General features: G+C 41.0%; 1 protein-coding gene across 1 annotated transcript; it reads right to left on the bottom strand.

The window, feature by feature from the left end:
* Positions 1-4,139: 4,139 nt before the first annotated feature.
* or6at1 (odorant receptor, family 6, subfamily AT, member 1) lies at positions 4,140-9,568 on the bottom strand. The gene is made up of 3 exons (XM_085364168.1): positions 9,530-9,568; positions 8,769-9,431; positions 4,140-4,304 (listed from the first exon to the last, which is right to left on the bottom strand). Exons 1-3 carry the CDS (start codon positions 9,563-9,565, stop codon positions 4,140-4,142), a joined length of 864 nt encoding a protein of 287 aa, XP_085220294.1. The 5' UTR covers positions 9,566-9,568.
* Between the last annotated feature and the right edge of the window lie 12,400 nt (positions 9,569-21,968).

Genomic DNA, 21,968 nt, shown 5'->3' with positions numbered 1-21,968 from the left:
TTTAACTTTTGACTTTCACAGCACCACACATCCATTTCTCATCCATTCAGAATGGATGAATGGAAGTTCTCTCTTTCCTTATAAGAGAAATGTAAAAACGTTTGGTTTCTTGAAAGCACCCTCAAATCACCAGTGAAACCTTTTCAAATTAATTTACCCAAAAACATATTATCACTTAATGTCAGGTTAACTACTGCTACTTTTGGTAAACAAGGCAAAACACAATACATCATCTGTTTTCTGTATGGTAAAGTTTACTTTAGAAATCATTATTAATCATAGATTAAATATATTACTAAGCAAACAAGAGTCTTATGTAAAGAAACAATTCTTGTGTCATCTGTAACAGAGTTACTGGTGAACTAAGCTTCTTTTTTGTCTTTGTTTATGCTAACATGTCCAAATACTTTGGAAACTGATCAGACATTTTCCTTGTCAGAGGTACTTTATGGGGACAAATTGTGGATTAGTTGTGATAAAATTGCAGAGTGTGGTAACACCTCTTAATACCAAATGAATATCCTACAGTGGGTCAAGTAGATGTATATCAGGTGTCGGCAACCCTGGGAACGTGTACCATAGCTGGCATGCAAAGTAGCTCGCATAGACACATTAGTTGTGCTGCTTCTTAATGACGGTATCTTAGCTAACAGCCCAACTACCAGATTCAACTTGTAATTGGCTAAAAATAACTTAGCCTACAGTCCACAGCTGTGCGTGTTCATGGAGCTTGCATTTTCACCTGCTGGACGTCACTACCTGACAAGTTTAACTGTCTACAGAACGTTGCAGAGGCCTTATTGACAGTATTTGGCTCTACATATCTGTGTGAGCAGATTTTCTCTCACATGAGTCCTCAGGTAGCCTCTTAATGCTGGACACTCGGAGACCAGAGATCACAGTAACATGTGTGTCTCTGTATTAACAAACATATTGGCCCAGTTTATTTTTCTTATCACTGTTGTGAGGAGGCCATAAACAGCATTTGTATTTTCTGTTGTTCAGTTCATTTGCTGTTATGGATAAAAAGTCTTTTTTTTTTTCAAAGTAGCTGATAACTATTCGCTGATAGCTGCCAACATCTGAACAAATATAATTCTGTAAAGTGGTTCTATATAGTGTGTAACTGTTAATATAGAGCGTTATTAAATGTATTGCTAATGTAATCATATGGCACATTGACTTCTGAGGAAATTTTGGATGGCACTCATCATAAGAAAGGTTGCCGACCCCTGGTGTATATCGATAAAGTGAGCATCACTTCAGCTTGTTTGTCATTATTCATTATTGTGTTATCTGGCCACTATTTGAGTGCATGATCTTTAAAAGTCTTCATTTTTGTATTGTTCAATGAGGCCATAATAGTGCTTTAAAGTGTAGGGAAGATATTAAATTCAGTTCTTTGTATTCTTTTAACGGCAAAGAAAGACTAGGCTCAAAGTGGTCAAAGCTCAAAAAATGATCTTTATTTTACATTGCTGGGAACGGAGACTGAGCACAGAGTCATCAGCTCAAGTCTGAAGCAGCAGCAGGCAGTCTGGTTATTTATATACTTCCTCTAGACTTCACGAACACTTTAAGTTTCGATTAAACACTCTACTTAGTTTCACTTTCTGTCTGCCACGCTTCCTGTTCTCTGCACAAAGCGTGCAGTCTTCTGTCAGTACTCTGTGACTTTTGGCACACATTCTAACTCACAGGGGCGTTTTCCTACTCTATAAACCAATATAAACAGAAAATAAGCACTAACAATATATATTTATTTCATAACAAAGATAAGAGAGAAAAATGAAACATTTACAAGGGTCTAAAAAAATCCCCAGCTCCAAAAGTATCAAATTTACTGTGGTTTATGTTTTTCAATTTTTTTTTTCCAGTGCCAGTGAGACACTTTTGATGAAAGCCTAAAGGTGACATTTCAGTAGCATATTTTCATATTTAGGTTCTTAGAAATTTCTAGAGCATTCAATTCAATTTTATTTATACAGCGCCAAATCACAACAACAGTCGCCTCAAGGTGCTTTATATTGTACAGTGGATAGATATAATATAATAGATACAGAGAAAAACCCAACAATCATATGACCCCCTATGAGCAAACACTTTGACGACAGTGGGAAGGAAAAACTCCCTTTTAACAGGAAGAAACCTCCAGCAGAACCAGGCTCAGGGAGGGGCGGGGCCATTTGCTGTGACTGGTTGAGGAGAGAGAAGGAAGACAGGATAAAGACATGCCGTGGAAGAGAGACAGAGGTTAATGACAGATATGATTCAATGCAGAGAGGTCTGTTAACACATAGCGAGTGAGAAAGGTGACCAAAGAAGAAATACTCAGTGCATCATGGGAATCCCCCAGCAGTTTTATCTGTATCATGATTTTACTGGAAAGCACTTTGGTGTACTTCGGTCTTTAAAAATGTGCTATATAAATAAATTTTGATTGATTGATTGATTGGTCTACACCTACTGCAGCATAACTAAGGGAGGATTCAGGGTCACCTGGTCCAGCCCTAACTATATGCTTTAGCAAAAAAGGAAAGTTTGAAGCCTAATCTTGAAAGTAGAGATAGTGTCTGTCTCCTGAATCCAAACTGGAAGCTGGTTCCACAGAAGAGGGGCCTGAAAACTGAAGGCTCTGCCTCCCATTCTACATTAAAATACTCTTTACAACAAGTTGGCCTGCAGTGTGAGAGTGAAGTGCTGATCGCAGTGAACTAAATTGTGTTTTCTTAGTGCTGTCAATTTAAGTGCATAATCCTATGGAAACCATGAATGAGCACGTTTATGCACATTTTGGTGTGTTAGAGCCCTGCACGGCTTCAATTCAGGAGACTGGCTTCTATGTATTTTTAATAAATTAATTCTAAGTTTATGAAATTGCATCAGTTTTTTGTAAAAAAAAAAGAAAAAGAAAGAAAAAGAAAAAACAAACAGCCAACTGTAAGTTTAACTGAAGTTAGTGTCACACTAGTTCCCTCAACAAAGGCCACCGAGCTTCTACCAGATTTTCAGATTCTTGCAAAAAGAAGTTCTGTGCAAAATTAATATTAATGATACTTGGGCATTTTGTCAATCACAAATTTCTTAATAATCCATCCATCCATCTTCTTCTGCTTCTCCGGGACCGGGTCACGGGGGCAGCAGCCCAAGCAGAGAAGCCCAGACCTCCCTCTCCCCAGCCACCTCCTCCAGCTTATCCGGGGGAACACCAAGGCATTCCCAGGCCAGCTGAGAGATATAATCTCTCCAGCGTGTCCTGGGTCTGCCCCAGGGCCTCCTCCCGGTGGGACATGCTTGGAAAACCTCACCCAGAAGGCATCCTTGTCAGATGCCTGAACCTCCTCAGCTGGCTCCTTTCGATGTGGAGGAGCAGCTGCTCTACTCTGAGCCCCTCCCGAATGGCCGAACTTCTCAACCTATCTCAAAGGGAGAGGCCAGCCACCCTTTGGAGGAAGCCCATTTCCGCCACTTGTATTCGCGATCTCATTCTTTCGGTCACTACCCACAGCTCGTGGACCATAGGTGAGGGTAGGGACGTAGATCGACCGGTAAATTGAGAGCTTCGCTTTTACACTCAGCTCTCTCTTCACCACAACAGACCGGTACGTCTGTCAATCTCCAGCTCCCTTCTCCCGTCACTCGTGAACAAGACCCCGAGATACTTAAACTCCTCCACTTGGGTCAGGAACTGCTTAACAAATTCTCTGTAATAATTATAATAATTATATATGAATTATTATTTAACTGTAAAATAGTCATAAGAACACTTGGGTGTAAGCCAATCACTTCATGAATGACCCAGATAACTCATGTAGTCTCTGTTAACCACTATTTAACAATATAACAGCTTCAAGATTCACAGCTTACTGCTGTACTGTCTGGTGTAGCTGAAGAGAAATGTAAAAACGTTTAAAGGTTTTGTTAACATTGACTTTATTTCAAACATTAAAAGAAAGTGACAGAGACAAGGGAACCAAAATGACAAAATGTTAACTAATTAATGCAGTACTTTATCAGTAGATTTTATATATGAGCTCATCAGTACATAAACAATTGGACAACTATTATTAATATTGGCACAATCAACCATGTAATTAAAAGATCACCATTTCTAGAAATGATTTGTGTCAGACACTTTTTCAGGACAAAGTGCTGATTTTCTTGGTGGGTAACACAGCAGCAGGTCTGAACCTGCTCAAAGTTCTTCTGATAGACTCTCGCAGCTCTTTGTTCCTCAGACTGTAGATCATCGGGTTCAGGAAGGGAGTCAGAGCAGAGTACAGCACAGACACAATGATCCGCACCTGAAACAGAGTCAGATGTAATGCTTAATTCATCTGTTTATATACTCGAGGATGACATTGCTGGTCCATCTGGTCCTTTAGCATGAATGGTTTTTTACCCAGGAGTCATGCTGCATGGCCCTTGGTAAAAACTGGCATGACTTTTTTTTCCCTGGGATTTAAACCAGAAACATTATGAAAGTATCCAGCTCTGTGGTGGAAGTCATATCAACATGTTATCACAGTAATGATGCAAGTACTTTTTGGTTTGTCGTGGTTTATTGTATCCACAAGGTGATTTAACATATCACCTGGTTGTCAAGAGTGTTGGGGAGTAACAGAATACATGTACCGGCGTTATGTATTTAAAATACAAAATATGAGTAACTGTATTCTGTTACAGTTACCATTTAAATAGGTGGTAATCAGAATACAGTTACTTTGCTGAAATAAATAGAATACACAGCAATAGTTTCTGGCTTCATATATTAGGCTATCCCCTCTCTATGCCTTCTCCAATTTTGGTGATTAAACGCACTTGGCGCAGGTGCATGTAGTCATATATCGCATGGCTATGAGCAGCCGGCCTGAGTTCGAGTACAATTCGCAGCAGGCCCTTTTTTCTTCTTCTTTTTAACAATTTCCATCTGGTATTAATAAAGTTTACCTGATTCTGATTGCTGGAAACCCAAACAAAACACATAATAAGAGGCTGTAATGTAAATGTCCTGTTAATGTTGGTGGCATCAGCTTTTGGGCTGACCCAGAGCCAGCCCAACAGCCAGCAGTGCACAGGCAGGAATGCATTTCTTGGAAATTCCAACACAACCTCATAAGAAGAATGGGATGGGCGAAACTTCAGTATCTTTGATGTACTATTGCTGTGTGATATTTATTACTTTTAATGAAGGATACTCCATACCGAGCTAACATTGTTAGCTGGCGTTAGCTGAGGGTAGTTTGCAGATTGTTAGGCCTTTTCTAAATCCTCATGTACAGTGGCTTGCAAAAGTATTCGGCCCCTTGAACTTTTCCACATTTTGTCACATTACAGCCACAAACATGAATCAGTTTTATTGGAATTCCAGGTGAAAGACCAACACAAAGTGGTGCACACGTGAGAAGTGGAAACAAAATCATACATGATTCCAAACATTTTTTAGAAATAAATAACTGCAAAGTGGGGTGTGCGTAATTATTCAGCCCCCTGAGTCGATACTTTGTAGAACCACCTTTTGCTGCAGGTCCAGCTGCCAGTCTTTTAGGGTCTGTCTCTACCAGCTTTGCACATCTACAGACTGAAATCTTTGCCCATTCTTCTTTACAAAACAGCTCCAGCTCAGTCAGATTAGATGGACAGCGTTTGTGAACAGCAGTTTTCAGATCTTGCCACAGATTCTGGATTGGATTTAGATCTGGACTTTGACTGGGCCGTTCTAACACATGGATATGTTTTGTTTTAAACCATCCCATTGTTTCCTGGCTTTATGTTCAGGGTCGTTGTCCTGCTGGAAGGTGAACCTCCGCCCCAGTCTCAAGTCTTTTGCAGACTCCAAGAGGTTTTCTTCCAAGATTGCCCTGTATTTGGCTTCATCCATCTTCCCATCAACTCTGACCAGCTTCCCTGTCCCTGCTGAAGAGAAGCCCCCCCAGAGCATGATGCTGCCACCACCATATCTGACAGTGGGGATGGTGTGTTCAGAGTGATGTGCAGTGTTAGTTTTCCACACATAGCGTTTTGCATTTTGGTCTCATCTGACCAGAGCAGCTTCTTCCACATGTTTGCTGTGTCCCCCACATGGCTTGTGGCAAACTGCAAACAGGACTTCTTCTGGTTTTCTGTTAACAATGGCTTTCTTCTTGCCACTCTTCCATAAAGGCCAACTTTGTGCAGTGCACGACTAATAGTTGTCCTGTGGACAGATTCCCCCACCTGAGCTGTAGATCTCTGCAGCTCGTCCAGAGTCACCATGGGCCTCTTGGCTGCATTTCTGATCAGTGCTCTCCTTGTTCGGCCTGTGAGTTTAGGTGGACGGCCTTGTCTTGGTAGGTTTACAGTTGTGCCATACTCCTTCCATTTCTGAGTGATGGATTGAACAGTGCTCTGTGGGATGTCAACCCGTTCTCACTCCCAAAGCGTAACATTTTACGCTAGGTGACAAATCGTCAACATATTACGTTTTCGGCTACCCACCACGTTCCTAAATGACGACCTCGGAAAAAGAGGAAATATGAGAACCGTCTAGACTGAACCTACACATGTTCGCTCTTATTCTTCAAATCGCTTAGAAACACGCTATTTAACATCATTAAAGTCCTGGTTAAGGTCAGGAATAAGGTTATGGTCAGGGCTAGGGATAAGGTTAGGTTTAGGGCTGGAATACAGGGCTGGAACGTCTACTCCCGCGGGAGCGTCATTGCACTGGATTCCAGCCATAACCCGCCGCGTACCATAAGAACGCCGAAGGTCTCCTTTCGCGTTTCTCAGGAACGCCGCGGGACGTGACAAAACGTCGACATGTTACGCCTCGGGAGTGAGAACGCTCTGGGGATGTTCAAGGCTTGGGAAATCTTTTTGTAGCCTAAGCCTGCTTTAAATGTCTCGATAACTTTATCCCTGACCTGTCTGCTGTGTTCTTTGGACTTCATGGTGTTGTTGCTCCCAATATTCTCTTAGACAACAACCTCTGAGGCCGTCACAGAGCAGCTGTATTTGTACTGACATTAGATTACATGCAGGTGCACTCTATTTAGTCATTAGCACTCATCAGGCAATGTCTATGTGCAACTGACTGCACTCAGACCAAAGGGGGTGAATAATTACGCACACCCCACTTTGCAGTTATTTATTTGTAACAAATGTTTGCAATCATGTATGATTTTCGTTCCACTTCTCACGTGTGCACCACTTTGTGTTGGTCTTTCACCTGGAAGTCCAATAAAACTGATTCATGTTTGTGGCTGTAATGTGACAAAAAAAGTTCAAGGGGGGCGAATACTTTTGCAAGCCACTGTACACGAGTCCGTACTCGCATTTTCGCGTGTCCGGACTTCGTAAGTTCACACAGGAGTCCAGACTTCCTGAGAACGCAGTGCGATCGTTCCACAATTAGAACGGCAGTGTACTTGATGACATCACAGCTTTTTACTGCCATCCCCTCTTAATTTAGCTGTGATTGATATTTGCAATGGAAATTACACATGACATAAATTATACATGATGTAGCAGATTTCTTTAAGAAAAAAATTATAATTTGAACTAATTTTAATTGAACAAATATTTAAAATATTATCTTTTTTGAGCAGCCTTCAGGATCTCCACATATTAACATGGTGGTTTTAGACTGATGGATAGCATTAACAACTTGCTAGCTGCAAATAATCATGTGCAGTTCCACATGATTATTAACAGATAAAAAGAAAACATATTACTGATCCAGAAATATGTCTGTGAAGGTTCTCAGTTATCCAGGTCATCATAGTCAGAACTCAAGAAGCTTCTCAGATGAGAAGCTTTCCAAGCTTCTTAGACTGATACAGAAACAGTCTCCTATACACAATCACTGCAAAAAGTGCAGCCTTACCTAATGTCCATTTTATATTAAGATTATATTAAGATTTAATGATCTAGTTGGCATTGTAATGGCGAGTAGCCTTCAGTAATAGTAATACATCTGTAATATATCTGTAGTGGAATACACTTTAAAAGTAACTTTCCCAACACTGGCTGTTAACTCTCTGGGCTCAGCCCTAAATGAAAACACAAGTGAAACAAATGTACCTTATTTTGAGGCAATATGTCTGTGTAGGTTCTCAGTCATCCAGGTCGTGGTAGGATGACCTAGATGACTTCAAGCTTCTCAACTGAAGAAGCTTCTCAAATGAAAGGGGAATTGCCTTCAAGAAAGTTAAAGAAGTCCAGCTTTCTTTCCAAGCTCTTTAGACTTACTTTGAGCAATGTCACCAAACTCTTAATGTTACTGTTAATGTTGTTTCTTCTGACACTTTAAAACCGTTTGACGTATAGTAATGTGTAAAAGTGTTAAACCACATTTCTTTATGTTTTCCTTTAAAGTCGTCTTAACCAATAGTTCTCCAGGATTTCTGAAGGTCTTTCAAATTCCTTCTTTAGCCACTGGCTTCTTTTTTGCTCATCTCACGCTCTTATTCACACCTAGGCCAACAAGTACCCTAACCCACTCAGGGGAGTTTACATGAAATCTTGTCCATGAGAGTCCTGGTTCTGCTGAAGAAGAAAAGGTGGAGAATAAATGTGGTTATAGCAAATATTGACAGCTCATTAGAAATGTCCAAATGCTGTTTTTGTCATTGATACTGTATTTCCATTTTGGTCTGTTTGTTTCAGTAAATCTCTGCATGTATTTCTTGTTTTCCTACCAAAAATATAAATAAATAGAGGTGGCTCAAGACCTTTACAGAGTACTGCACTGAGACATTACAGAGAAAGCAAAGCAAAGTTTTTACCTCTGATGAAAAGTTTCCCACTCGGTAGGAAATGTATACAAATGAGGCTGCTGCATAAGAGATGGACACCACAGTCAGGTGGGCAGAACATGTTCTGAGCGCCTTCAGCCTCTGAGCAACAACCATCCTGGATATGGAAAAACCAATCAAGATGTAGGAGGAGAGTATGAAGACACCTGTGGTCACCAGCGACACCATTGCAAATAAGAGAGACACAATGTTATCCAAAGAGGTGTCACTGCACACAAGCCGCCTTACAGAAGATGGGTCGCACCAGGCATGTTTCACCACATTTGGGCCACAGTAAGGCCTCTCAAAGGCAATCACAGTAACAGGAAGAGTGCAAATTGCACCGAATCCCCAGGCTCCTGCAACAAGTAGCAGTCGGACAGGCCTGGTCATGATGCTGTTGTATTGCAGAGGGTTGCAGATCGCCACGTAGCGATCGTATGCCATGACTGTGAGAATGGCACGGCCTGTAACAGATAACTGAATGAAGAAGTACATCTGGAGTAAGCAGCCCAGGACAGAGATGGTTAAGATATCTGTCAGTAAGCCAGATAGCATGTTGGGGATGGTGGTTGTGGTGTAGACCATGTCCACAAAGGAGAGGTTGCAGAGGAAGAAGTACAGTGGAGAGTTGAGCTTTGGATCCGTCAGTGCCTGCAGCAGGAAAGACATAGATGGTAATCGTCACATCCTCACCTCATCCTCAACTCTTTATTAGACTACGACAATATTGATTAAACTGTTCTCTGTACCACATAGATGATGATGCTGTTTCCTCCCAGGACCATGATGTAAATCAGCAACAGGATGGAAAAAAGTATTATCTTTTTCTCATCGAGGCTTGTGAGGCCCTGGATGATAAAGAACGTGACACCACCGAGTCCCAAGGTCTCATTAACAGAACTAGATCTGTGATTGGTTGACAAAGTTGGGAAATCTGAAGGAAAAAAAGAGCTCATCAGTGTTCATCAGAGGGGTCCAAGTCCAAAAAGGTGCATTGTTTGTGCTGCTGATATGATGTATATATGATGCCAGCTGTGATGCACCTACTGGCCAGTAAAGTTCCACTAAGCATTTTTTCTATTGTCCTCAAGTTTTTTGAAAGACGTGCCATGCTTATATGATAGCAACATGCCAATTATAAAGTAACAATGCCCCAAATCACACTGTGTTTTATTCTGTTTTTCTGTGGGACCATTAACAGGGTGATCATCATGTTGAATTTATAAGACTTAAAACTATGGTGTAAGACCAAATCTCATCAAGTATGTATAAAGCTCATAAAATAACTTAATGTTAAGGTTGTTTCCTACAGACTTCAAAACTAGATTTTTCATCCAGAGGAGTGGTCTTCTGCTGACGTGGTAAAAAAAAAAAATGAAAGTGTCAGGCACTTCTGCTTTGGCTTTCCTTTTCAGAATCAGAAACTATGACCATCTTTTACACGGATATTTATATATTAAATTTATATTTAGGCAGACAATATGTTAAAAAGCCACTTTTTTTTCTCTTGGCATAACATTAAATCTAGAAGATGGACCCACCACAGTATAGTTTGTACTACTAGTATGTCTGTGACAGACATGAGAGATTGCCATTCCCACATTACATAAATTTTTAGTCCCACTAACCTCTGGCAGGAAGCTGCAGTCCATCAGTACCAGTTTTTTCCCCATGCAGCTGGACTATTTCACAAACTTAATAAAGCATAAAAGCCCCGAACCTCAAAATCTCTCTTTTTCTTAGTGGAGAGAGTGATATGTTATGTGTGATATTGGTATAAATATTAGGTTTTTCATAGCTAAATATTCATATTTTTTTTTATTTTTAAGCGACTGTTTGTAACATGATAGCAAGACAAATTTCTTTTTTATGCAAAAAGAAACAATAATTGTAATTCTGATTCTGTTTACTGCTGAGATGCTTTAAAATCATTCACAGTGAAGTTTTTCAGACTGGCCAAAATGTTCAAAATTCATCTACTCATATAAAAAACATGTTTCCAAAAATAAAGAAACAAGGTTCAAGCCATTTTCAGCGATGATCCCAATACTTGCCCAAGGAATTTGTCCTTGCCTTCTTCAGAGGCAAACAAAAAGTACTTTTTAGTCCTTCGATCTGGATTACCAAGATTTCTTATCTTATGAATACAGCTATGGTTAGATGATGACTTAAACCTAGGAGAGTTTGAGCCATGTTTAGCAAAAGCATTATCATTGTGGTCTTAATTACATTTTACACAGTACTTCAAAATCAGTATACTCACAGACATTATATTATTCAGTACACAACTGCACCAGGACATTAGGCGAAGGGGCCCTCTGCGTTTCTTGGTGTTTCTCTGTGTCATCCCCACCTCTCATGCCATGTGTTCCCGTGCCTTTTGTCTCCTCGTGGTTTCAGGTATCACAGTGTTTAGCGTTTTGTTTTTCAGTTTGAGTTTGCATGACGTTGGTTTTCCCATTCTAGGTTTTGGTAGCTCCCCAATCATTATTTCCTGTTTTTGTCACTGTGCAGACACTGTAAATAAAACGCTCACTCGAATCACAGCCTTCGCCTGCATTTAGGTCCTTCCTTCACAAACACCACACGACTGTTGTAGCAGCCGTGACGAGTAGGAAATAGTCAAAAATGAATTATCATAAATTTGTAAGTAATGCATTTTGGCAGGGAATGCATTTTGTGTCAAAAGCACATATTTTTGCAGAAAAAGCAGGGAGGTTTTACCACCAGCTGTGACAAGGTTTATAATTTTACTGAGATCACTTTTTCAAAACCTAACCAAGAGGTTTCAAATGACGAACCTTAATCAAATGACATACATGCAATTTAATGGATAAAAAAAATCATACAAGTGATTTGTGGAAAACTGACATGTAACTCAAAGTTCAACATCTGCCATGAAAACAAATACACTCTTTGTTAATTGTTAATCTAGAATTTATCTAACTTTTTTAATAAACAAATAGAGTGGACTGAAGAAAAATTGTGCTCAAGGACACAACATACTGTTGTGAAATGTGGGCCAGCAACGGGAATCAGTAGATTAGTAGTCATGAGTATATCATGAACTGCTATGAGATCAGGCTGGGTTTTTTGTGAGAACGTCAAGATTTGTGGTATTTTGAGCTGTATTAAAATGATTCCTGTAAAAATAAGTTACTTGTGATCACAATGACAAGCATACCTAAACAATCACTTAACCTCCTTGAAAGTAACCACCATTTCTATTGTAAAAATCTAATTTAATCTAAAATCTAATGGTATCAGAATTATTAAATAACTTAAGCTAACAACTTACTCAAAATTGAGTCACATGAACTCCTTATAGCAAAGTAAATGAGTACCACCTATTTTAAAGTTAAATTTACTTTAAGAACCCTAAATTTTAAAATAAATGAACCCAAATAAACATCAGTGTGACTGGACTAAAACTTCAGTATGACTGTACCAAAAACCAAATTGTACTTTTGCTGTATTACTGTACCCCATAAGCAGGTACTATAACTTCAAATAATACTGTAGGTTTGGTTAAAACAATAGATTTAATCAAATAATGACATTAGTTAAAAGAAACACCACAAACACTAATAATGCAGTTGTTATATATATTTTTGAGTTGTCTGTTATTTGATCTCTTGGATTCCAACTATGGTTGTTATTTAAAGAAAAAGAAAATGTGTTATTAACATTGTGGTTAGGGTCCAGAACTGTAAAAGCACCAACAGCAATAACAGAATCAGTTTTAAATAATTTTTACCAAAAAAACCCCCAAAAACACTTCATCACCTTTAACAAGTGTTTCTGTTTTATATAAATGGCAGATTATGAAGTTTTGACTGGACATCAGTAGTTAGTTGGTGGAAAAGTAAAGACAGTAAAGTAAAGGTACAGACCTCTGGGACTTTGGAGTGGAATATCGAATGTCCACAGCTCCATCTCTTCTCACCAGACAGACGGATGAACCTCCCAACAGGTGACCAGGTAAGAAAAAATTAGCTCGATAAACGACAATGACAAGTGAAGAAAAATTTGATGTGTGCATGAAAACATTAAAAGGCTGCAGAACACAAATGAAACCCCTCCAGATTTAAAGGTTGCTTTACAAAATATGTGAGAAGGTATCACTGGCTTGTCTAAGCAGGACTGAAGTCCTCTGCTCCACATTCTGCCTTTTCTAGAAAAAACAACTATCTAATGAGTGACCAGAAAACTTTAATTAGGCTGAGTTACATCAGAGCATCAGAATTAAAAATGTAACACACAAGAACACAAAGAATACCAAAGGGACTTGTTTTAGGTACCTTTGTGGGTTTAAATGCAAAAAGCACAGAAACATAATTATCCCTGTAGCCATGGTAACAAAAACCTGCTTCAAAACACTTGCTTAACCTTCTCATTATACAAACTGTTGCTTTAAGTGTGTGTGTGTTTATTCTCAATTTGTAGGGCAATGACTTTTTACATTTTTTCTTCACCTCAGCTCAAGGCTGAAATGGCCCCCTGTACTAGATTGCCAGAGCAATCAAAGCTGACCAAAAGTCTAATTCCATGGGTTCAACGACCTCCAGAGCTGCTCTAGTTGGCCTGCCAGTGTCTGTCCCACAGGCTAAACAAGGCTGTTAAGACTCCCCACCTGAGATTACCAACATGACAGGCATTAACAACCTTACAGCCACAGCTCTGTCCACACTAACACCCCACCCCCCACCCCAAAAAAAACAAACAACAAAAACAAAACAAACAAACAAAAAAACAAATATTTAAATGAACAAAAAAGGGAACAACTCCCTTTTAACATGAAGAAACCTCTGGCAGAACCAGGCTCAGGGAGGGAACCCATCCGTCCATTCTTCTCTGCTTATCTCGGAGGCTAGAGGGGCTCGAGCCTTTCCCAGCTGTCATAGGGTGAGAGGACTATGGCAGAGGTGGGACAGACAGCTATATGCACTAACATTCACAGTTCATACTTATTGGCAATTTAGAATCATCAAGTAACCTCACATGTCTTTGGACTGTGGGAGGAAGTCAGAGTACCTGGAGAGAACCCACGCAAACACAATTATGCTAACACCACACAGAAAGGCCCTGGCCAGTTAGTGGATCTTAGGACTTAGGACATTCTTGCAGCGAGGAAACAGTGCTTGCCACCGAGCTGTCGTTCTATACTTAAAAAAAAAAAGTAGGAAAGCTATGGTTACAAGGTTTGATTTAAAAAATTTCTTTACACTTTTGTTAACAACAACAATGTTGATATTTGTAAATTAAAATATTTACATTTATTTATTTATTTGAGTCCAAGCAACTAACCATTTTTGCTGGATTATTTCACATCATTTTAACAGGAATTAATTTAGCAACTGTTAAGTTGTTGAATTTCATACAAATCGTAAATGATTTGATTACATATACCATAGAAACATCAAATTATTTTGTTCAAATTATAAGTAAGACTCATGTAAATGCAATAACCAGCCAATTTCACTTTTTTGAGTGCAGTAGCTTCAAAAAGTTACAAATGCCGCCTCTGCCAAATGCTTTCAGTCACCCTGACGATACGTTATGCTAGACCTGTAAATCTAGGCTATGCTAGGCTGGCATCTTATCTTAATGACCTTGTAGTACCATATCACTTCACTCTCACACTGCAGGCCAACTTGTTGTAAAGAGTATTTAAAAGTAGAATGGGAGGCACAGCCTTCAGTTTTCAGGCCCCTCTTCTGTGGAACCAGCTTCCAGTTTGGATTCGGGAGACAGACACAATCTCTACTTTCAAGATTAGGCTTAGAGGTTTGGGGTCTTCACAAACCCCTGTTCTCTGCTGGCCATCGGGGCGGGGGGGCTGGGAGGTGTTGGCCGTCCGATTGGGATCTGGGATGTGGGGCCTCCCTGCTGCTGCGGAGCCTGGGGCGGTCCGCTTGCCTCTACCCCGTGGGAAAGGGTAACATCTCCTCGGCCTAGTTGCCGCTTCCCCCTCCAGGGGTGAGGGTACCTGGACCCGGGGTATAGAGTTTGTTTGGGGAGTGTGATTGTGTGTACAGTGTCCATGTATGTCTATCCCTACGTTGAGTGAGTGCTGAGTGTAAAGTGTAAAGTGTAAAAGTAAGTGTAAAGTGAGCTTGTTAGTCCCCATAGGGAAATAGTTCCTCTGCATTTAACCCATTCACCCAGTGAAGCAGTGGGCAGCCACCAGTGCAGCGCCCGGGGAGCAGTGTGAAGGGACGGTACCTTGCTCAGGGGTACCTCAGGGTAGCCGTTCAGTGGAGTCGAACCCCCGACCTTCCGATCATGGGGCCACCACTCTACCTACTGAGCTATCCCTGCCCCCAGTGTTTGCATATGTGTGCATGAGGGTGGGAATGCATGTGTGTGTCTGTGTGTGCCTGTTTGTCTGTGTCTATATGTCAGGTCGGGTCTTAGACTCCACCTCTCTGGGAACTCCCAGGCCCTCCAAGGCCTATCTCCCCTCACCACACTCCCTGCCGGTGACTGATGCCCTCAGGGGTCGGTGCATTGGTGGTTCTTGGTGTCCGGGGCTGGGCGCTCAGGTATGTACCGGCTCACTCCCGGTGGCTACTTGGCGCCTGTTGCTCGGTCAGGCCTCCTCCGGGGTGCAGGGGGCCCTCGGGCCTCCGGCCTCTGGGCCTGCGGCTCGGTTCACTCTGGCACAGCTGGCTGCCGGCAGAGCCGGCGGGCACGCCAGTGCAGCCCCCTCTGGCTTCTGCTCGGTGGCTACTGGGTGACGCCTCGTCTGGGGATCCTCAGCCAGGAGGGTGGCCAGGAGGGTGGCACGGATGCCCCTCCGGTGGTCCTCCTTGGGCTCTTGCACTCTGGGGCCTCTGGATGTCTGGGGCCTGGATCTCCTCCATGCCTGCTTCATGCCCTGGGGGACGGGGCTATGGCTCGCTACATCCTCTTGCAGATCATTACATGTGGAAACCATTTGAATACAAGCGTGCTGATCCACACAGGTGTGCACACGGGTGTTCACTGCTCGTAGACTTAAATTACACCTTTCTTGGCTGCTACTTCAAAGCACATTGTGCGCTGTCTGTCCTGCGTGCTGCACAACAACATTGAATATTTAGTATTTACTGCTGTTTACACTTAGCTAGATTAATGCGATGGTGTTGTGTTTAGTATGTTGCTTTGTTTTTTTTTTGCTTGTTTTCTCTTCTTCTTCTCTCAACAGGTGATCCAGGAGATTTTTTTTTCCTTTCTCACTGTCCCTCTCCCCTTCTGTTTTTCTTTTCCTTCCTCTTTCTTTCTCCCTTTCCTATCCCTCACTCATGTCTGTCCCGTCTGTAACATCTGAAAATAAAATATAATAAATAATAAAAACAAAGGTCGATCAAATGGACCAATACGGCAACGCCACGATGATCCATTTGGCAAAATAAATCCATTGGGTCTCCTTGTTGGTCTTCAGACAACAATTCTGATGGCTAAAGAACCAAATGTATGGAAGCCCGTTTCCGCCACTAAATAAAAACAAAACAGCTAGTATCCATAACTCGAAATTTCGAGTTATTTTCTCAAAATTTCGACTTAATAACTCAAAATTTAAAGTTACTTTTCTCAGTTAGCTCTGCCAATCAAAAATATATGTGAATGAGGTCGCTTTCTTGTTACCCGGAAGCATATGGTGCAGAGGAACGCGCACTCAAAAACGGATCGCAACAAATTGGCGCTTTCGTGAGTACGTTTGCTGATAGTAACACCGTGTGATTCAGCTAATAACACAGGGATTTCATCATTTGTGAAGCCAGGCTGAAAACACTCAGCAATCTGTGCATTCACGACTGGATGTAATACCGGTAGCTTAGCTGTAGCATTTGTAGCTGAGGGCTTCCGGGTAACGAGGAAATGACGTCATTCATGTAGATTACTGATTGGCAGCGCTAACTCGAAATTTTGAGTTACTTTTCTCAAAATTTTGAGTTAATAAATCGAAATTTCGAGAAAATAACTCGGAATTTTGAGTTATGGATCCTTTTTTTTTTTTTAGTGGCGGAAACGGGCTTCCATACAAATGGGACAGGCCAAAAAGACTGAACCCTTTGGCTACTAAATTTGGGTTATTGATGTCTGGATTAAGAAATCTGGGTTAATTGGTTGTAAGTGGGTCATTGTTGGGAAATGCTAAATGTTAAAGTGGGAAAAGCAAAATGAAAATAAAAAGAAAACGGGGTTTCAAATGGGAAGTTCATAATAATTAAAAGTTTTTGTCTGGGTGATGTGGAAGAAAGCTCGAGGAGTTGAAGAGATTTAACATGATAACTAAAATTATTTCATTTCTTAACACAGGTTTGCAAGCCCGGAGCAAGTTTACTTGAGAGGAGAATTGCTGAGGTTTTCTGAGAAATAATATGACTAACCTTTTTCTTTTAATTTCCTAGATGTGGTGAAGCAATTTCATTCTGTTTGACACATAAAATGTGTCAAAGGGGGAATTTTAGGTTTAATTTGAAAGAATGGATTGCATGATCAGGGTATGACTTTTTAGTGTGCTTGATAACTTAGCTACGGTAAAACTTACGCATAAATCATTGTTTTCATGTTTAAGCTTAAATGATTAAAAATAAAATGAATCCCATTTAGAAGATAAAATGCTTGTGTTCATGAGAAGCTGAGTACCACACTGAAGGGGAAACTGTGGGACAGCAAGCTGAATGAAACATGCTTCTGTGAAAGAAGGGAAGATGCTTAAGATTGAAAATGTTTGATTTCTTTTTGATTTCTTCTACTAAAATAAGCGGTTATAATTATTTTCATACACACATGACAATAATGAAGGACTTAGAGTGCAGAGCGGTAAATGCAAACACGCTTACACACATTATAATAATTAGACTAATCCTGTAGATCAGAGAGTCTCAAACATGATATTCTGAGCCAACTTTAAATAGCTAAAAGAACAAGGAATGAATAAATTAGCTTATTGAGGCTTCGCAGAGCAGTGTTTGCCTTTTCTGTCCTTTACAGAAGGAGCAGATTCCAGAACCACAGCAAAAGCACGAAGGGGTTGGCGAGAATCCAGGAAGCACCAGACCGAACGGATCTGGCTAACAAAGGGGGACACAGTGATCTAAAAGAAGCATAGATCCCAGAGAATCGCCCGTCCCAGAAGATTAGTTGTTTAAATTGTAAAGAAGGTCGAAAGCTCGTTAGACAGAGGTTATGGTGTGAGCACAAAAGTAATCAAAAGTTATGGGAGGATTAGCTTTAGTAATAGTTTGCATGATTTTTATGTTATGTCAATTGACCAAACACAGTGCTCATGCCTGATATAGTCTAGCCGTTAAAGGGGGAGTTTAGAGAACTAAAAGTTGTGTGCTGAGAAACTAGGAGTGCTTTGTAAAGAGGAAACGGGTTAACTCTAAAGAGACTGTTCCCATAGATTTACAAAAGTAATCTAGGACCTTTTACTAGGAAAAAGCTAATTATATCTGTTTGGATTTTACAGTGAGCAGTGAGGGAAGTCAGAAGCGGGATTAAACTATGATGCGGGGTGAAAATGGGGACAGCTCACAGCCAGGCGTAGACACGAGGTGCTGTCTTAGTGCTTGACTTATTTGTTAGATTTTTTGTTGTGGATAGAAGTAATTATGCCACAATATTACATGAACATTGAAGAACACAATTGGAAGAATGCATGACATTTATGTTGGGGTAATGGAAAGGGTTTATTTTGTCTATTATGGTTTCTCTCGCTACAGTTTAGCAATTATTGTAAGTTGTTGTTGCTGTGTGCCGTGTATTAGCGTGTTGGCAGTGCGTCTCATCAACAAGGCAGCGGACCCAGGGTCAGAAGGCCAGGGGCCATGATCCCGCTGAGGCAAAATGAGGAGGAAGATACCCTGGACAGGTTAATGAGGGAGTCAGTTAATTAGGTTAACTCATAAACTTATATGAGTTAAGTCTCTCTCTGTACTCAGAGACCAGTTTATACCATCAAAAATCAGTTTTCTGTATTATTTGCTTGCTTATTATGCACCAGTCTACCGGTGTATAAAAATGACCTCCGACAAGAAAGCCTAATTTCCGCTGTTCAATACTGAAGAAGTTTCAGCTTTTACAAATTCTGCCAAAATGCAAAATGCTTATCTCTGTCTCTAAAAATAAGTTTGTAACTCTGCTTTACTTTAGCAGCATCAGGTAATGTTTATCTGTTGATTCATGGTTTTCTTCTGTTTTTGTTCTACTGCAGAATATTTTTAAGGTGGTTATCTGCTATAAAAGAACAGGGCAGAAAAATCTCCTTCATGTTTTATCCTCAGTTAATTTGACACAAAGGCATCTGCTGTTATGCTTTCACCTCTGATGAAGTCTCACAAGTGTCAGCTTTGTTTTCATAGATAGATATAAAAATATGGATTTGTACTGATAAATGAAGATAATTATAATCTTTCTGACTGTCTGAGTCAAAATGGGATCAAATCGAATCAAATCACCAGGTTGGGGCCTTGATAACCCTCTTGTCATGTTTACGCTGTGTTGCATAAAAACACAGTAGTCCAAATCCAAGAAGTTCAGGGGACTGACCTGGAGGTCAGCAGCACTGGTGTTCAACACACAGTTCAGGAGGCAAACCAAGGAGCCAACGGCTGTGACAGAGATGGAGCAGTTCTGGGGACTGACCTCATGAAAAGCGGCAGCGGCAACACAATTCAGGAGGCCGCTCATGGAAGCGAAGATCCTTGGTCAACAGATCTAGAGGGCAATGGTGGTGATGAAGGCTTTGGAACCAGAAGAGGGAGATGAAGGAATCAAAGGGCTTTGGTAGGCTTGGATGGTAACTGTCGTCGGTGCGGCTTGGTGGATGGATGTAGACGTGCAGGTTGCGCTGGAAGTGGATGTAACTGAACGCTCTTGGGTGGCTTGGCAGATGGCCGGTGTGCAGTACCAGACAAGGCAGGACAAGATGAGGCAGGCCAGATGCCGTGTAGCAGTTGCAGGTGGTTGAGCAGGTAGTTGCGGGATGGACTCTGCAGAGCGTCTGACGGGAACAGGTGGCTGAGCCTCCAGCAGGAACAGACGGTTGTGTGGGAGCTCTCCCGAGTCTCCAGCAGAGACAGACAGCCTGGAGTGACCCTGACCTCAGTTCTGACAACATCCAAAATGGAATTATCATCTTCCACAATGCAGGGAGACTTACATCTTTATATCTTTATTCTTTTTCTGGCAGTCTGTTGCAGATTTTCTGCGGTGCTTGGGATCACTACTGTGTTTGGGACCCAGTTTGATCCAAGCTTGAGCTGTGGTAAAGATCGCCTCACATTTGACTCTAGAAATGTTTGGTATACAGAAAAGTTCATGATGAACTCGCCAATCACAAGGTGCCCGGGTCCTGTTGTTAGGAGGTGGTGGGTAGGTGTATAGTTGTTTTTGGGTTTTGTTTCCCTTTTTGCCATAGGTAGGCGAGGCGGGGCTTGATGGCATTCCGGCACACCTGCGGCGCATTGGACGTCATCAGTGAGCGCTTTTATGGAGCTGAGTCACGGACGTCTGGTGTTGGAGTATTGTCGCTGTCACAAGTGGTAATGTGTTGGTGCCAGCTGAATCTGTTGATCCCACGCTATTGAGCTGCATGTTTTTTAGGATCCATCTTCTGCCTGCTTCTCCTTTGTTCTAGCCTGTCCCGCTGCCTGCTCGCCTGCCTAGTTTTCTTTGTGTTGGCTTCTTTGGATCCGTGACGGAGAGTTACTTCATACCAGTCTGTGACCACCGCTACAGCTGTAGTTCTGTGTTTCAAGTAAGCTCTCCAACTCTCCCCGTCCACTTTAGTTTAACTCTCGGCTATTGACGTTACTCGGTAAACTTTGTTTGTCCCTCGTTTTCAGGTAGCTCCGGTGCATCATCTGCCCACCCGCATACCTCGGCTCCGTCTCATCTCTTCAGCTCTGCTCTCCTTGCACATTTTTACCTGTCACTGTATATAGCCCCTTCCCTTGTAAATATTTCCCCATCATTGTATATAAATCTGCATCACTACTATCTTGTGCCCGTATGTGTTTCTGCCACTAAATCCATCCGTGTAAGTTCTAACACCTGTGGCTGCAAAGCAAGTGCAAACGATTGATCATCCCTCCACTACCATGCTGACAGTTGGTGTGAGGCATTTGTGCTGATATGTAGGATTTGGTTTTACTTAAACAAGGCAAATAAATCCAATTCGCTATGTGTACTAAATACAAAAAATATTTATACTATGTGAAAAAGTATTCACAGTAAATTGTAAAGAAACGACTTTTCCCCCCTAGATAATTTTATACACTTACACTGTATTCCCAGTAAAAAAATATGTGAAATACAAGGAAGGAAAAAAGCCGCAACTACAGGATGGGCCATTTATATGGATACACCGTAATAACATGGGAATGGTTGGTGATATTAGTTACGTTGAAACCAAGCACACCATTGTTTTTCTTGTGACATTACCAATAAGTTTGATGTGTCACATGGCCCTCTTCCCATTTAAAAATCAAAAGTTGTATCCAAGATGGCCGACTTCTAAATGGCCACCATGGTCACCGCCCATCTTGAGGAGTTTGCCCCCTCACATATACTAATGTGCCACAAACAGGACTTTAATATCACCAACCATTCCCATGTTATTACGCTGTATCCATATAAATGGCCCACCCTTTACTGTTGTGTTTGGTAAGAAAACATACTATCACCAGGCTCAAAACTCTATTATAAATTGCATTGAAAATGTGGACTGTCATGGCTTTAATTGGAGAAGCAGATTTTTGTATGTCAGCCACTCATATAACAGAAGCCTTCATTATTAACAAACAGTGCTAAAAGGCTATCATTGAAAATGATAAAGACAACAGGAAACATGTAAAAGCAGGTGGAGGCTGTAGCTTAGGTCAAATTTTTACAAGTCATCTTATTCTCATCTGTACTTTTAATATCAGTAATGTATTGTAATAACACCATGTCAGTGACACTGGGTTTTTGTTACACACTTTAATACTCTCTAGGTCTAGGTTTGCTCAATGTTACTTTCTTTTTTTTTTCCAATAAATTAACTAAATATTTGACAAAAATCATGTTGAAAAAAAAGGAACCACAAGGGTTTGCCTTTGAAAATAGTGTTGCATTTCTACAGTGCTGGTAATAAATTATTCTTAATTATCTTGTGTCATCCTGCACGATTAATAATGCATGTGCAAATAAAAC

The sequence above is a fragment of the Diplotaxodon limnothrissa genome, linkage group LG10 (assembly GCF_057381915.1).
Source record: "Diplotaxodon limnothrissa isolate DT_005_m linkage group LG10, D_limnothrissa_male_GT1.1, whole genome shotgun sequence".
NCBI classification, from domain to species: Eukaryota; Metazoa; Chordata; class Actinopteri; order Cichliformes; family Cichlidae; genus Diplotaxodon; species Diplotaxodon limnothrissa.
Note: the sequence above shows the minus strand (reverse complement) of the source record. Positions and strands in the feature narration are given on the sequence as shown.